Here is an 18,388-nt window from a genome sequence, read left to right as displayed (position 1 = left end):
GAACTATAGGGCATGTTCCCTCCAGAAGAAGTCGGGGTGCTCAAGCTTACTTTGCCGCAATAAGAGAAACGCGGAGGGGTCCCAAAGGCTAGTGCGTCAAATTAACCAACTTTCTTTTGTTAACTTTGTCACAGCAGGAAGACTAAATTTCTACGCTGAACTAGTTCGAGTGATTTGAACCTAGAAGGCCGACACCTGCTGCCGGAAGCGCATCCAGCAAAGAACGAAGACCTCTTACTGTTCCGAAAGAGGAAATATTAATGCGCATCGCCTGCGCGTTACGATTCTCAAGGCACGGCAAACCAGAGCAACCAACTCCAGTTGCGTAGGCGCTATGAGGCACTTTTTGGTTCGAAAGCCGTACTGCAGATCCGCTGACATGTATTACCGCTACTAAAAATACCAGTTTTAATGCTTCAGAACGTATGTAATCAGAACGCGTTAACTAGTCAATTCTCAGTAGGTAGCTGCAATACAGGTGTTGCGGAAAAGATCGATGACCAGTAAATTCATCATTAACCAAGGTACACTACGTCGGACCGTTTCGCAAAGATTATGGTCGCTCTTAGCTTTTGCTTAGTTTCGCTTAAAACATACCAGAAGATGTCTCAATGCAGTTATGCCGAAACACTTATGTGATCAAAAATTCTTTGTGCAGTTGGTCTGATCGAAAATGTGTTAGCTTTTGACGGTTAGCTTATTATAGTGCGAATACAAGCGATACTTATAACCGTTGTTGAACCTGATCTACACAATCCTTCTCGGATGTATAGCTTCATATCCTCATAAACCTTGTTCCTTCATGTGGATTTTGAATTTGTATGATTTTTTGTTATGGCTACGTCTCTCCAAAACTTTTGACTGGGTCGCTAATGCTGGCGACATAAAAACACAACTAAGACTAAATATTTTTACCATATTTTTTTCAAAACGATTGCTCACTTTTATCTCTCAGTGCTAGAAGGTTTCAACGATCAGATACAATATACAATAGAATTTCACGTGGATGGAGTCCAGGCATCTTTGAGCGTATAATACTCTCCCTGCATAATTAAGAGTTCATAACTAAACCGTAAAAATATAAACGAAAACGAGCCAATGAAGAGTTTCGTCGTGTCAAACAATCCAGAAAATTCTTATGTGATTCACCATGAGATCCGGCCGAAAAGTGAATAGAATGAAATTTTGGGAAATATCAGATTGCATTCTGCAAGAATCCGGTATCTCAAAATTAATCTAGCAGGATAGGAAGAATAATATTACCTATAAATCATCAACAAGCATGAACACAGTTTACCAAAGGGTAGATAAATAACGTCTGCAAGCAAAATGAAACATCCATGGCACGTTAACTACTGAATGTGCACGTACATCTTACAATTACTTAGAAAAAACTTTATCGACCTGTATCTTTAACCGGATATTGATATTATTGGCCGTACGACAGTGCTATACTTGACACTGATATACTTCGACAAATTCTTGTGTTAAGAATTTATTTTTACTATATTAGCATGTGTTGAAGAAATTTTGGGCTCTTTTCGTGTTAAATGTATAAGACATTTTTTCACACAAAATAGCGGTTATTTTTAGGCCGTTCTTTATGAAGCTTACTTATGCATATTATGATAATCCTCTCGACTGTAGAGTTTGTTAAAAAACTTTTTTTTCGGAAAGTATAAAGAAATCCACTTCATCACATCATTAGAAGGTAAAGACAAAAAAGACAGCTATGACCATTCAACCATCATAATGAAGCTGACAAAATCATTAGAAATAGAAACAACATACATGTAACAAGGATTTTAAAGATTGAACGTGGATGTCAGGTGCTAATCGAGCCTGACCTTAATTGATTCCGATACATGCGGTCCAGTACAATTGGTTCTATTTGCAGCAAACGATTAATTAAACATAATAAGCAAAATAGCTTCAGAATATAGACAACAAAGTATTTGCGGACTAAGTTGCTCGCTGTGACCGCAATTGGCCATTTAAACTGGACGTTGTAGGCCAGTTAAAAAAGCCCTGCAGTACTCTGTGTAAAGACTAACGATCAATGGAGGCAATTCGTCATCATTGGAGCAGCAGTAATAGCACCTCGAGAGGGAGGTAGTAGATGAACAATAGGATACTGGTGTTGTGACAGACACGCGAGGGAGTCATTTGTTAGGCGCAGCAAGCACGATTTCTGCCGGCTGCCGAAAAATCAGCTGTGGCTCTTGTCACATGTTCGACCGCCGCCAGCAGCGGCAATTGTCCCCTGGTTCTCTTTATGTTTTCCGATGGCTAACTTGCTTGTTGCATCAATTTGTTACAAAACCGTAACAATTTTGTAAAACTGAATTAGTCACGGAGACTAGCTAACGGCAATGTTGCTGTGTTTTTTGCCGCTGTGTGATTCAGTGTGAATTCAGATAACGAAGTCGATACGGATTACTCCGTAATCACACAAATTTTGTTGATGTTGGGCTGAGTGGCGGGTTTTTGAGATATCCAGTGCTCGCCTCATTAGTGCTATCCGGAGTATCCATGGGCGTGGGCGAAACCACCGGGGACATCACCACAGCCAAAGGAACGAAAAATTGCTGTAAGCAGTATATAAATGTGAATGTGTCTACGTCAGTATCGGCATGTGTCGCAAAATCGAAACGACACGGTGTTCATTTAAAAAAATAGAGTCAGCTTTGCCTGTCACAAGCATATCATAGAATCTGAATGTGGTCAGAGAATGTATATAATATATATTAGTACGTATATAATATATATTAGTATAATATATATTATATATTTTTTTTCTTTACTTTTCATACTTGCCGGACTTTTATCAAAGCTAGGATCTTCGTAAATGGGATTACGAGCTGGTGAAGAATTGATTGAATCAATCAAAGATCTCCAGATTGCCCATCTCTCTTTACACGCTGTGTCTCATTTGTGGTTCTTTCGTCTGCGCTAATTCCGCCGTTCTGCTCAAGGCGTACTTTTCTTTTTAACCTTTTTGCTGCGGTCGTCGAGCCAACTTCCAGCTGCCAGTGGTGCTGCATAAGTCCACAAATTGTTGGATGCCTTTTTTGGCCGCTAGTAGAATTCCACCAAAAAAAATAGCATTTACTGGTGTACTATTAAAAACTCTGACGCAAACTTTCGGGACAACAACGCCAGTATGACTTTCTCTATCGACTTCTCCGTTTCTACTACGACATTTGACCGTCAACATTTTATAAAATGCGTACCTAGCGTGACAGTTATTATCTCCACGTAGGAATCATCATGAGCACGGCAGCCGCAAAATTAATTAAAGAAACTGGTATTTCATAGTTGACAAACTTAGCACCGACAACATAGCAACGGCGTGCATTAAGGGGCTCCTTAAGAGCGAACAAAGCGAGACGAGTTTTGAATAACTGCTCCTAGGAAAAATGCTTAAAGGCGAGGGCCAAAAAAGAGGACCTGTCTTTAACCTACACATTATTATACTTGCGTTAAGCAGTACTCTCTCGAATAGAGCTGCTAAATTCGGATAAACCTTGCATCAGTTACGAATCACCTCCTAGCTAATTGCTTTCAAAAAAGTTTGTCGTAGAACCATCAAAGGTTTATGGACTTGCAAGAAATGGTTTCAAACTAATTTTGAAGTACCTTAGAATAAAAGTGCATGCGATCATTATTATTTATTGTAAATTAGACCTAAGCTTAAAAATTCCTTTCATACTTATCCGGAAATGCGAGTTTTTTGCAAGATAAGCTGTTTCATTTTTCCAACTAAAGTAGTAATAGCAAGATTGTGATTAGTTTTATTATTTTATTTTTGTTTTCCTTATTTTTTTGTTTATTTTAGGTCATTTGAGGTTGACTATTGAAAAACTGTACTTAAGGAAGACGAAGGTGCAACTCCACAACAAAGATATAGCCTCACGTCAAAATCAGATCCAACCATCGGAGCTGAGCCTTTATAGTCCGCCTATATACCATAGGGTTAATACTGGTAAATTTCGGTCAACACTTCAAACATATGTTATATATGGCAAAATCAGGTACACAAACTCGATAATATGTACTACAAATTAAGTTCATAAGTGTACCCGACAAACAGGCTGGAAAGTTCAGTACCTTTAGGCGATGAAAATAGCGTTCCCAATAATCACTCGACTACCATCCGCTGTTCCGTATGCTCATATGGACTTTTTTTAATGACAGTTTAGTTAAATATATATACAAAACGAATACCAACTTTGTGCTTCGTACTCTTCTTGAATAATTTTTCCTTGATAATATATTTAAAAGGATGATACGCCTGTAAAACCAGAAATATTAAAACCATAGCGAAGATTGAAAGGTCAAAATATTACATATAATAACCGTCTATCTGATCAGTGTCATCAAATTTGCATCAATTTTAAAGAAGTAGTATCATGAAGTACAGAACCAGAGGAACCCTAGTTCAGGAAAAAATTTATAAATGAAGCACACTTGGCGAAATTCTCAGGTATTTTAGCTTTTGGCCATCTCTTGAATTTTAGTTTTCGCTAAGTACAGGCAACGGAAAAACTCTTGTATAGCAATAATAAACACAATATAGAAGCAAACAAGTATTACCTGGCAGTACTTTTTACCGAAATTGCCAACAAACCAGCACAGTACTTTCTAAATCGTCGTAAATCAGTAAATCGTCGACAAGCCAACAGCTGTTTCACTGTCAAATACGAATATTGAGGTGTTTTGTGTAACAGCTACTCGATCAAAGCTCTCTCTATCTATCGAACAACAGAATGGGTTCCAATACGTTTCATATGTCAAACGGCACAACACCATACATCATAAAATAGGAAACAAAAAATTTTACTTACCACTTGTTGTTCAAATTTAAAGCTTTCATTCTGTGCGAATGGTGGACCGCTTCCTTTCTATTCAGAGGTACTTTGGAGAAATTACTATACATGGCGAAGTTGTTTTCAACAGTTGATGGTGTTATAACGTCACTAGGTAGCAAGGGTAGCACGGTATTAAACGTCCAGTAGATACTGCTGTGCAGTTAACATATTAAGCTAGATAATCATTTCGGTTTCTAAAAACTGTATCTACAATCCGTTAGACCAATGAAAGCAGTAACTATTAGTTTGTCAGTTTACTAAACGAGTCAGCATTAATTCACAAAAAACAACTGCGCCATAAATCAAGGAAATACACAAATAAGCACTAACTTTTTGATTTCACAACTTTGCGATTAGGAAGAGCTTGATCGTTCATACGAACGAACGACTAAATCAAACCATAATATCGAACTAAAAAAAATATTTTATTGATATTAAAAAAGTGAAGTATTTTTACCAAATATATACTTATAATACCTCCTTGCATATGTAAACCGATGCTCTGATTTAATCAAGTGTGTTTGATACTGGAGTTTAAGGATAGCAACACAATTTCGCTAAGTATAAAACGTTTCATACCATTTCATTGAATTTTATTTTAAGCTTGCCTAGGTCTGTTTTATTCTTTTCTTCAGTCGAAGTACGGAAGTAAGGAAGTGGCCACAACCACAAAAGAAAAAATGGCAAATTTTTTTACGAAGAAAAACGCTACTTTGCTTTAGAACTACTTCGTATGCTATTTGATATTAAACAAGACTATGAATTAATTTATAGACTTTTCGGCACCAAGGCTTTCTTTAAATTCGATGGCTCAAGTGTTTAGAGTCGAGTAACATAATGGAATTTATCTTTTTTGTTAATCAAAAATACTTCAAGGCAAAAAAGACTGCAAAATTATATTTACAGTTGTGAAAATGCTGAAATGTTATGAGCAATTTCGGTTTGAGTTTTAATTGGCGTCTGTGCCCCCACAGCCTCGTGCTGATACTATGATTTAATTCTTTAGATTTTTTCGATAAATACATACCCATCCTGAATAGACTGACTGCAATAAAAATCTCTCACAGGTTTCTTTGCGAGATAATATAGTTATGGTGCTTAACTAATAATAATCCGATACACGATCTACTTTTCGCCATCATTCGTTTCGTTATCATTTGTGCCTTACAGCACACACGCCTTTGCCACTTACTTTCGACAAGCATGGTATTATACAATTTAGAAATATACCGTATTTTTGTTCTAGTTTTTCTGTATGATATTCCCGCTCAAACGGCCGACTGCTATACCGGCTGCCCGCGCATCGTTTACTCGGCCCTGTCCCACCCTGCCATTCATCATTCAATATGTGCTTGTTGGACATAGGTCTAAGGAAAATTTCAGAAGTTTGTTCCTATGTTTACGTCTCGTGCCGCCACTTTCCTCAGAAATACAATGCATGTGATTCACAAAGATCTCCTAACATCGAATTTGAAATTGGGCGCAACGCTTCAACAAAGCAAGGGACACGACACAAAGAAAGCGTCGAATACTTCTCGATTGCTGAATAAGATCGTATTTGATCTGAAGTGTGAGCTCTATACAAACAGTCAGGCCCGGCTCATTTCGAGCAAAAGTATAGTAAGGCACGCACACCAGCCAACATAAAAGTGCGTTAAGATTTTTTAAGAGCGTTAAGAAAAAGTGCATTTTTATCCATATAGAACCTCTTAGCGAATATTGCTTGTGTGTGCGACGTTGATACCAAGTAGTGTTAATTCTGCGCTCAAAGCCATGCTTCAGTTGTGTCTGGAACCAGCACTCAAACTACTGGACCACACTCAGCTTCAACTTATTTTAGACTCCCTGCTTGGACGCGTTCTACATCATTTCGGCTTCGAAATTTTTTCATGCATATTTTAAAAGCAACCTTCTATTCACAACTGCGAGGTAGATTATACTAGCAGCCACACCATGCTTGGAGATGTTACCCATTAATCTCTATCCTAAAGTAGTTCTTTACTCTTAGACTTGTCTCCAAGCCGACGATTCAGTATTGCCGCGGTTTCGTTTACGGCCTACAAACTTGCCCATCCCGACATGTCTCTAACTTTACGCAACTTGAGCAACTTTCTCATATAGATTCTATTCTCGTTGTATCTTGCAGCACCCGTAGCAGTTTTCATTTATTCCATTCAAGAACACTTCCAATTTTGCGCCCTTTACTACTATGCCCTTTCATGTTGATCGTCGACATGTTGATCACCACGGTTTGCCGTTGCCTTGGTGACGTGTGATCCATTACTTTTCGATTTTTATCCCCATTAAGACTTCCACCAGTTAATGTCATTCGTTTATTTTCTCACCTCGGGCGTTCTACTCACACGACCGACCTTTGCTAGCCAACGAGCTCAAACGGCCTTCCATTCAAATTCAACAAATCTCTCCCATGGCTCTTAGGCGTTTTTCTTCTATTTGAAAAGCCGCCTCTAGCATCGACACAGCCCCATTATACACGGTGTTTAACTTTTACTTTGCCCTGTGGCTTTGAGATAGTTCATATGACGACGTAAGGTTCTTGTTGGACTAGCTTTTACCTTGTTTCGCCTGTAGCCACTCAGCAACGCTTATTACCGACAAGCTTGTTACCTGGTGTACCCCGCTTTAAACCTCTCAGCTTTTCTAGACTAAGTCTGTTCTGCGCGTCATTCATTAGCCTCAATTGTCGCCTATAACCACTGATTACGCCATTATCGTTGTACCCTTACAGCCCATCCACAAACCGGCATGCTACTTCACCTTCGCCTCTCGACCCCCGACACGCTGCCTCTGCACAATCCGCCACTTGCGTTTATACTGAACACTACTAACCCTCATCATGATTTCGCGCGTACTTGACAACAATCTCTCTTAGGTTGCCCTCAACCCCTTGCTTGGTTTGAACTCACGGGCTAACTATATGGCACATAATGACCAGCACATCTGCAATCTAATCGTGAGAAAGCTGTCTTCTTATATCCGCAATATTACTTTCGTGGTAGACGGCAGTTAGCCTTGTGTTCCCTACAATTAGGTACTACGCTAGTCCGAAGCTTTTTTCGTATTGCTCTTACATTCTGAACTGTGCCTCAGTGTACAAGCCGTTTATCTGATTAGCAAGAAAGGAAGCGGCCAAGCCGAATGACTTGTGCTCCATAAGCTGAGCAAAAAACCCATGAAGGCACGCAATATATACGGAAGTCAAAACGATCGTCAAGAGGGAATTTTGAAAGGTACGAATAGCACCTACTTTGGAACACAAAAAGCTCAGGCCTACGGATGTGATGAGGCTAAATGAAATCACCACAATGTGGTAATTTTACTGGAAGTGTTTAGCTTAGGACCTCAAAGTCATATGCGCTAACTGGTTTATCATTGCAACATATTTCAGATCAACCGGAAGAAGAGACATATGTGTGACAAAAGAGTGTGACTCCGAAAATAAAAACGAAACAAGGTGACTTTACAAATCGTTACCAGTTTGTTCTTACCACAATCAAAACTTTCGTATTGTTGAGGGAACAAACCAATGTCGTAGAGATAATGCAAAGCGCATTGAAGTTTTCACTGCACACCTATGAAAAAAATGTTCAACAGCTTTTGTCGTTGATATCTGATTATGATGCTGCCCCAATAATCGGTGCGAAGTAGAAAAACTAGAAGCTTAATGGGTCACATGCTCATCTTTCGAAAATATAATCAATAATATGAAATACTAAAACTGTTTTCGATACATTAAACATGCTCACTTAATATAAATAGTACATCAAACTATATGTTCCGTGTAGGGACTTTTCGAGGCAAAATTGTTTCGTGCTTGCCGATCTAGTCTGTTTGTTCGAACACGAGTTTTGCGATGTACTGCTGTTGCACACTGTGTCGCAGATGGCTCGTTTCCGGCACTAAACAATGCGTCTGCATTCAGTGTTGAACCGTAATCATTAAAAATGTCGTAAGGTTTCGCAAAACCGATACAAAACATGTGTAAAAAAATTTAGTTTTTTTACGCATTGTTTTGTATCGTATGTATATATATATCTTTGATCGTATCTTTTTGATGAATGGTGGACGTGTGTAGTGTGATGCACCTTTCATTTTGATAATTAATTATATTTATCTAAAAAATAGCTTCTTTTACATATATGCCAGTATGGTCCAGTATGATTTTGGGAACAGTAGGATTTTTTAAATGGTTTGTTAGGGAATCCTTAAGTTAAAATCTCTAAGTAGTTATGTAACAACGTTCAGATTTTAAACCCTACACAAAGTTAGATAACATTAAATAAAATTAAAAAAAATTAAAAACACAGAAGAAAACATAAATAAAAATAACTAAATTTAAAAAAGCTTTGTATGGTGTGGTCAACATAACTGGCAACAAATTGCTCGTTTAATCGCTAGGAATGGCTATAGTGTGGTAGAAACGGTACCATATGCCTCAAGATAGTTTTCTCAACGTTTTAAGGGAAAAAATAGAATCACTTACGCTACAACTTAGATAATTGTGTGACTCAGTGGATCCACTGTTTGAGTTATATTTGTTACCATTTTTTCCATTTCACCACATAACTGTGTAGCGAAACTTTAGTGGCTTTGAATGGACCTGGTTAGCTTTATTCCAATCTGATCTAACAGCTCACCTTTATTATGAGGTCATACAACGTTTTTTATCATCTTAGAGAGTATAAGCTATAAAAGTTGATACTGACTGGCGAAAAGAAAAACGGAAAATTAACAATAAACTAGTCTTGACATTGTACTATTCCCCTTACAAGATAATCACCATCAGCTGTCAAAGAGGAATGTTAAGTAATTATGCAGTAACTGATTGTAGTGACGTTAAAATAATTTTACCTTCTATGATAAGGGGTGACGATATTATCATACATAATTAAAATAAATGCACCACAAAAACAGTAACTGTCTGTGTATATATATGAACAAGCCTGTGTCAAAGGAGGTGCTGATTTATCTTCCTATAGTTTAAACCTTATTTTCTTACTGGTATGCGAGAAAAGGATCCATTGGGGGCGTTTGTGTTTTTAAAGGTGTATCCGAGCCTCTTAATAATAATATGAATGGCGTTTAGTTACTGTTTTACTAACGTCAGGGCAGGATTGCAAGATCAGGACTCTGGTTTGGTCGCGACAATTATATCTGCACTTTTAGATTCCACATTATTGAAATATGACAGTGTAATTTTCCATTAAATCACACAAAATGGGCTATTATATTTGGCAATTATACCATGGATATAGCTCACATCACTATGCGTATATAAAATCAACTCAAACGCCAACAAAATTGATTTCAGGGGCACACACCAAAATGTGTGGAAACTAGCGTTAAGGATAGGAATATATTTTGATGTAATGATTTTAGTGTTCACTTGTTCGCCTATAGAATTTCTGCGCCAATATATACGTAATATGTAGTGAAACGTATAGCGACGCACAATTACTTATTTAAATATGTAAATGCATTTTCCAGATGAATAGAGAGAAAAAAAATTATTCTGTTGACGTAAATCCATAAAAACCTCCTGATCTCAGCTCTCTGGGTTGATATAAAAGAGATGCTGTTCAATATTTGTTCAGTTGCTGCCTATCGTTCAGCCACGTACAGTTTGTAAAGACCTGCATCCCGTTGTTTCAACCGCTTACGATCATCATATAAACGAGGAATCTTTCTTGTGCTAGTGAGGTTTCTTTACTCCCGCTCGACGATAAATGCCCGTGTGGTTATTATTGCTACTGCATTGATGGCCCTGATGTTTCTAACGATCAGTAAGCTCGCTACCGCCCAGATTATTTTCAGTAAGAGCTTGCCAACTTCAACTGACCGCGGAAGTAACAAGCGTTAAAAAACTAAGAGTATGTCTTCGAAGGATGTTCCAAGAGCTACTGGACGACAATCTCATGCAGAAAAAGCGTGCTAAATTTCGTAGAAAATCGGCCTACAGTCTGAGTATAAGAGAGAGGTAGATGACTCAGCAGTCTATTCAATTAAATAAAGAAGATATGTTTGGATTTTGGGAGTAAATTTAGGCGCTGAAATTAAAAGGAAATCTGCCGAATCAAAAACGACACTTTTATTTTTTAATGATTAGAAAAAGTAATTTATATATTTGTACTCTTTAATATTCATTAACAGCCTTGTTGTATTACTGCAATGTTGTATTTTTTCTCGTATTTATATGTATCAGATATATACAGATAATGATTCTTAAAGTATTTCTAATTCTGTAACAAGAGCACAGAGTCACTTAATATTATTTACATAGTGACCAATTCTGCCGAAACATTTTCATAAAGAGAGAAAAAAAAACTATATATATGCTAGCTGTAAGATCCTCCTAAATCCGTTAGTATACAACTTGGTAGCTTCCAATAGAAAGCATAACTACGAGAACTATAGAAATATAGTTGTTTAATTTTTGCATAATCACTCATGTGAAGTTGATTAGTTATTTTCGTACAAATGTAGGATTAAATAATCATTGCAGCCGAAATCGCACATCACCACGTACTAAAATTTGGCATCGCTACAAGTAGACACATGTGATCATTATATATATATATATATATATATGTATATACACATATATCGGCCGGAGCTAAAAATTTAAAGGTGCGATCGCAAAGGACAAATCGCACAGTTTATTCACAACTAATGTCACAGTAAGCGTAAACAGTTTTTGAGCATGGGTGCGTTGCTTACAGGGAACACGCTTTTCTTTCTTGACGGATGCGGATCGTCATTCTTTGTTATTTCTCGATTTCGCTTCTATTGCCGTTAACGTTATGACTAAAAAGGAGTCACTCGACAGTGGGTAAGATCTGACTCGCTCGCTTGCTTGTCCTTCATAGGCACCGGAAGCTGTGCTTGGTGCAGCCGCCGTAGCGGAAAAGAGGCAACTAGAGCCCAAGCGAAAACGTGGACGCACCATAATGCAACGTGGACAGTTGCAGAAGATGAAAGAGAAGCCTCAAGCAATGAAAGAACGTTCGCGAACGAGAAAAAATGCTTTGATGAACGCTTTGATGAAAATGCCTCGAAAAATGATGAACAATTAAATTTAAAAAAATCACAACAGTATCAACAATGTGCCTCGGAGTCGTCAAAGGCAATGGATATTTTTTAGCGCGTGATACCATTTGAGCTTAATAGGACACGTTTCTGTATGTGTCCCATGTTCGCATTGATTCTGCAAATATGCCTATTCGTTACGTGTCGTCATGTCTCAGTATAGATTAGCGGCCATGCTAGCATTACCTATGGAAATACTGATAACAATATATGAGCAAAATTTGAGAAAAGATCATAGCGCTTCTATTGCTACAAGTAGTTCTATTGCTGACGTGGATGAAAGCGCGAATTTAGTTTACATCACAAGTATCATTTTCAGCATCTACTTTTGTCGCTTCCGCACACCCACAGACTCAGCGGTCTTGGAATGTCTTGGAATTTGTGATTCAAAGGAGGTTTTGTGTCACCGAACTGTTTAGGGTCGTACAAATACTCAGAAGTCATCAAGTAACAGTAAATATTGGCACCCAATACAATTATATTGATCCCACTGCTTAGAACCTACATTTAACATGCTAAAAAATGTGTCCCTTTTACAAAGTGTTTCCTTTATCATGTTAGTCTTGGACGCCGCCTACGGCCAAATACAATGTTTCTTTGTTGAAATAGGCTTTAGTGTATTATATGAACTTACGTAAGAAGCCAAATAAAAACTACTATCATGTTTAATTATGATAATGAACTTCATCTTACTGTAAATATCTAAGGTTCGTGATTCTTGCTATAAATGTGCTCTTCGCGTTTGTTCTCGATAGGGCTGTTTAATGTCAATATACTATAGCCACCGAAATATTGTAAAATTATGTCTTTTGCGAGCTTCAACCTCTGAGTCTAATTAATTATGTGAATTATCAAGTATATTGTCTAAATCATTACACTTCCTATTCGCGCTCTGCTCAATCGATAAACAGCAATAATACACGGATTAAATTTCTACTTCCTAAGTCATTTAGTATGATCGAGGTACTTTGCAAAAAATATATTGAGTTTAATCTTGGCTTATGAACCGACAGCTGGTCTCAAAAAGGGGTCGAACCGATTTATGGTCAACGAGAAAAATAGTCCCTTTAGTTCGAAACGATATTTGAGGTTCATAGAAATTTACTTTAAAAATCTAATTAAATAAAATGACTCCTTACGATAGAACTATATGAAGATATTAGATTTTGTGTTTATGTATGAAAGCAATTTAGTAGAATGCCGACTTGTGTTATCCCATATTCAATCTCACACTGATACAAGGTATTTTTGAAATTTTAAGATGTCTTCAATATCAGTAATGAAGTTCAGCCAACGGCAGTGTATAATATCTATGCCTAAACTATTCAAAGTTAGTCATAAAAGAGAGGTATGTCGCGATTTTAATGGAGCTGAGATGCTCCCGAAGTTTTAGAAGAAATATAGGTGAATGGAACACTCAGGTTATATATACTCAATTAAGGTCTACGCAATTTTACAATCAGACAGTCTTTAAACTAAATCTCACCGCGAGGTATATCACGTACGAAATCTAGAAGATAAGTGACGCTCTTAAACTCTCCAAACTTCTCTTAAGTTGATAAAATTATCAACACTTTATCATATCTGCAATTTTTTCTACCCGCTGAGAAAAATTTTTATCATTACACGCACACAGTTGGTGATTGCTGATTAAAACAGATTGCGAAATCGAATCAGCTCTAGGTTGTTCGCTACTCTTTTTAAAAATATTTCTTATCTAATTTTTTAAAATTTTGTTTTAGTTATACAACTTACCCACTATATAGTCGTACTCAACATGCAGCTGTTTAGCTTGAAAAGGTACTACTTGCTCACCAAAACGTACAAAAATAAATGCTGAAAATGGGATAAGTGCAGGTAAAATCGGAATATCAAATAAGGGTCGGCTTCCGTCCATGCCATAGATTGCAAGCGTAGTTGGCATAAAGCACGCAGCCATTAAAACCACTAAGAGCCGCATTTTCATTTGGCTCCATGCCATCACACTGAGCAACAGGACTCGTTGAAAAGATTGACCACGTTTTTCTGTACCCATGAAGGAACGTCCACAACACGAGCAGAATAGGTATCCTCTTAGGAAATCCACAATTGTGCTAATCAAAAAATGGCACTAATAGCATGATCAAAGTTGTATCACCGTCTGTCTGTTCATTACACCAAAATGAGACACCTGTGAATTACTGCTGACACAAGATAATCCGCTCTTCTTGCCAATCCTTCTTAGTGGTTGATTTGTCTATTATGTGGCCGACTATCCAATAACACTAGTTTTAGATCACTGATAGATCAAAATAAACCCGCGTAAAGTTGTACGTCACGCAACATCGACACGTGTTTAATACTAAGAGGCTAGAATACAGTAATTACCCACTCAACATGGCTTATTTTGCGCCATGAAGATACGATAGCTTCGCAACGCGACCACTGACTGACAGTAAGCAGCTTGGCTGGTAGGAACCCGCCAGCGGAAACAACGTCGGCCGATCAACGGTGGCTGCTTCGTGCGCTAAGGCTTCCACGGCCTCGTTATTTGCGGCGGCTGCAGCGGGTCCGGACGTTGGGCTCATCTATTGCTACGCCATGTTGCGCGCCCTCACCTGAACAACTTTTCCCTTCTCCCCTACCCTCATCCTCAATAGACATTTGAAAAGACAGATATTTGACTTTCAATTTTAATTCGGTAGTGTTATATTTAAGCATTATCGTGTTTCGGCTTGTCAGGCCTCCTAAAAATTTAAAAAAAATGTCTAACATATTTATCAGATGAAGTTGTAGACCTGTTAAGCTTATTAGAGATTTACGGTATATTAAGGCCTTGCTAATCATAATAGTGGGTGTATTTTTACTTCTATTACTGCAAAATAATTGTGTTTGTAACGCTGTTTTCCCTCAGTATATATCAGCAATCGGTTTATATGAAGCTGTAACAGAATTCACGGAACGTAGTCAGAAATGCATTTGTATCGCACAGAATTTAATGCTTGTTTTGAAGTTTATCACACTGACATTTATCGGCTTGTTTACAGTAATTTCTTTTTCTTCTTCTCGTAACACAAGACGTACCTAAGGTCAAAGTACTTAGAACAAAGTGCCCAGACGAGCACTTGTATCTTAAGTGGCCATCTGGGCGCACGATCAATAGAGTACCGTCTCGTAGCGGATGTATCACGGTTCACTGTCAGTCACCATTAAATAAATCGATCACCATATGTTTTTGTATTGGAAGTGTCCTAGCATATCAGCATAGCGCAGTAAGGCTAGGTTAAACTAAAGACATGCCATAGAACAGTAAATATGACACAGAAATCTAACATTCCGTGGCCAATAGGTCATGAAGAAGGTAGCACTCTTCGAAAGAGGTATATGCCACAGGAACGTCTTATTTCAATACTATTTATTTCAGAAAATAAATCAGGGAGATTCAGAAACGGTCAACTACTTTAGAATGCGCATGATTCAGCGTGCAAAGAAGCCCGTTTGAGAAAGTGATGCTTAGGAACGTATTAACCACACTCACAGCACTCGCTCGGGAAGAAGACCGTAAAAGGTGTGATGAACGCATAAACAAGCTAAGTCATATGCGTATGAAAACGTATGAGAGAATGAGTGTACACTATTAATAATCGTACGCGGCCGACAAGAAGCAAACCGTGTCAAGAAGACCTTGACGTAGCACGTTACTGCAAAGAGCAATACCGGCGAAAAATAAAGAAATAGGATTTAAACCGCAAAGAACGAAGCCACGTCGAGATCGCGGGCGCTTGAGGTTTCAAAATACAAAAGTAAAAAATAGATCAACCGCTGCTGAACAGCTTAAACCTCACAGAATCACTCAGTATTATAATTTCACACCCCTGAATGTGTAAAGCCATTTGTAGCAACAAACATAGCTAGGGCTGTGCACCCAATATTTCTGACCAGAGCAAATATGGCACAAAAATTGTATATTTTAACATCAACAGCCACAATTCGATATAAAAAATGAAGCGTATAGCCGGCCTTGAATTGTTGCACACTCCGGAAGGCTCTGTAGTAGATGCAAAGTACAGCCCAACATTAACACAAGGTAGGTGACTATAAGCCATTTCCGAGAGAGACGGCACATACGCCACACATTCAGTCAGCTTTATTAGCATAAGAGGAATTTGCCAGGAGAGCTTCAAATCAAATGGCGGCAAAAAAGGGGCTAGAAATGAAGATACAGAAAAGATAGGTAACACACACCGATGAAAAATTGAAAATTATACGAAACAATACCAAAATATTTGAATGTGAATATTATTAAATAAACATCAGATGTTGCGGAGACAGAATAGTAATGTCTTGTAGTAGTGGTAATATATAGCAGTAGTTTAATTTTTTTTCTGAGCTACGAAGTTATAATTAACAGCGAATGATTTTTTCTGTGCTACCAAGTGAAACGCTGAGCTTAAAATACTATTTGGGTAATGCAGTCATAGTAGCAATGGTATATTTTATGACTTCGCCAGCTGCATGGCGAGTAAAATTATGTTCTTTTTTTGGATTAGACTTCAAGCGAATCTAGCGGGCTCTGAAATTGGATAGCTTTGAACTGGTTACACTAGAATAATCATTCTTAGTATGGAGGTACTTTTCTTCATGTTTTACGCAGTTATCCCAGCACTGTGGCAGCTTACGTACCTACCATTCGCAGTTGCATATGTTTCTTTATCTATGCCTTCTCGAAGTAAATCGATAGTGGAATGTGCTTCCCTAATTGCCATTTTTAAATCATAAAAAGCCCCATAATCACGCAAACTTGGATAGGAAGAATAAGCGGGTCAAAACCAACGTTGGATATTGCTTTGATCAATGCAGTCAATAACTGAGGCATGGTAATAAGGTCTAACATTGTTATCGTAACCAGAGTACGCGCTTTCGATTGCCGTAGCAAGGGTCATTGAGTTTCTTTAGGGACTCAAGAGCGAGCTACATTCGTAGTTTTATCTCCCGCGAGTACGTCATAGTAGCATATGCCCCTGAAATCCATTGCAAGTGCTACCATCGCTTTACATCTGAACCTACTTGATACTGCCACCAAACTCGATTTCTATTCGCGGCAACGCCCTTCTCTTTGCCCTCACCTGGCCCTTTCGGTTTGGCGTTATGTATTGAAGTATGGTTTGTCTATAGCGACGACTAAGAGGAGTTTTTGAGAGTTAAAGTCTGCAAATCGCACATGAAGTACATCACAAGAACTTTTAGCTGGCCTGGGGCCATTTTTTACTCAATTTCCGCATTTTCAGCATTTGGGTTACGATTCTGTAACATGTTACATGCGAAATACCGATAGGACCCTTAAACAATAGGCTTTGCATTGCGACAATGTGTTCTTGTTCTTTGGGTACTAACGTCTAGTCAGCACCTTGCAGGTTTTCAATTTTTGAAATGTTTGCACCATTACGTAACCATTGATGGTTGATTTTCGAGTATAAAAAATGTACCTTTTTAATTAATTTTTTCTGGAGTGAACTCCAATTTTTACTCACAAGTTTCTCTGCAATTCTCACAATTTCGTCTACTAATGGTACGTAGTTTGCTCTATTTTGAAGTCCGCCGAATTCGTTTGTCACAGTCTAAGAGTTGTTTTTCCTCGCTGTCAATATATAATTGTTGTGGGCAGATATTCTGTCACACTGCTCGTTGCCAAATAATAAACCAAGGAGATGTCGCAGAAAATTGTTACCGACTTGTTTGATATGCCACGCACCCCTTTCGCGCAATGTAAAGGCGTGTTCAGTTCAATTAAACTTTCGAGTGCCCGCTTGAGCGCACGACGTATGAACCCGTCGAACGCACACAATTCGCTGTCCAGCAGCAACAATCGGTCAGTCACCGTACGACACATGTCTTGTTGATGTCTAGCATACTAACATATCAATTTTTTGGCTTTTCTCCATTTTGAAGACCTTGGATTAACTTTTGACCAGTCAAATAGAAACGTTATAGTCGACTGCAAAGGTTGATTTGATGCTATCCTAAAGGCGTCCAGGCGTATGACAAAGATCGTAGAAGATTAATAATCGGGCGTTTCAGCTTAAAGTAGTTTTTAGACTGTTAGGCTGTGTTTTTTTGTAAGCCACTTTCAGTCGATCTCTTTTGCGCACTATAGACACAAAACACAGATTTTTGAAAATTTTATTCATTTCAAAACTACCATATTTCTATTCGTTTCTACTTGCTACATACTTTTTCTATCATTTCAGTTTTTCCTAACATCCATTTACAAATCAGTTGCGAAACTTTAAGCATACCTAGGTTTAAGTAAAACGAATAAATAGTATTTTTTAGTTTAAAGGTGTCCTCGCTTTTTATCCTCGCTATATTTTTTGTATAATTGTATAATTCGCTAATACTAGCTGAAAAGCTGGAAAAAACTTTGCCCGTTA

At 38.0% G+C, this 18,388-nt stretch overlaps 2 protein-coding genes across 8 annotated transcripts in view; one reads left to right on the top strand and one right to left on the bottom strand.

Annotated features, from left to right (window-relative positions):
- The window catches only part of LOC111245434 (glucose dehydrogenase [FAD, quinone]-like), a 53,747-nt gene extending 39,215 nt beyond the window's left edge, over positions 1 to 14,532 (bottom strand). Inside the window, exon 1 of the mRNA XM_022793805.2 lies at positions 13,734 to 14,532. Within this exon, the coding sequence (XP_022649540.1) occupies positions 13,734 to 14,013 (280 nt within the window). The 5' untranslated portion in view covers positions 14,014 to 14,532. The remainder of the gene's footprint in view (positions 1 to 13,733) is intronic.
- On the top strand, positions 2,147 to 16,285 carry LOC147758093 (uncharacterized). Of its 7 annotated transcripts, none has more exons than XM_086980039.1 (5): positions 2,160 to 2,590; positions 3,839 to 3,985; positions 7,621 to 7,845; positions 8,281 to 8,346; positions 11,759 to 12,647. In XM_086980039.1, the coding sequence occupies exons 1-3, from the start codon at positions 2,533 to 2,535 to the stop codon at positions 7,746 to 7,748; spliced, it is 333 nt and encodes a 110-aa protein (XP_086836165.1). In that variant the 5' UTR covers positions 2,160 to 2,532; the 3' UTR covers positions 7,749 to 7,845; positions 8,281 to 8,346; positions 11,759 to 12,647. The 7 variants fall into 7 exon arrangements, with proteins under 7 accessions (XP_086836166.1, XP_086836163.1, XP_086836162.1 ...); XM_086980038.1 differs by having other exon boundaries at positions 7,621 to 8,122; XM_086980037.1 differs by lacking the exons at positions 7,621 to 7,845; positions 8,281 to 8,346 and adding an exon at positions 15,382 to 16,285 and having other exon boundaries at positions 2,148 to 2,590; positions 11,759 to 12,431.
- The last annotated feature ends 2,103 nt before the right edge of the window (positions 16,286 to 18,388 follow it).

Source organism: Varroa destructor, unplaced genomic scaffold (assembly GCF_002443255.2).
Source record: "Varroa destructor unplaced genomic scaffold, Vdes_3.0 BEIS01000002.1, whole genome shotgun sequence".
Lineage (NCBI taxonomy): Eukaryota > Metazoa > Arthropoda > Arachnida > Mesostigmata > Varroidae > Varroa > Varroa destructor.
This window is presented reverse-complemented; position numbering and strand designations above follow the sequence as displayed.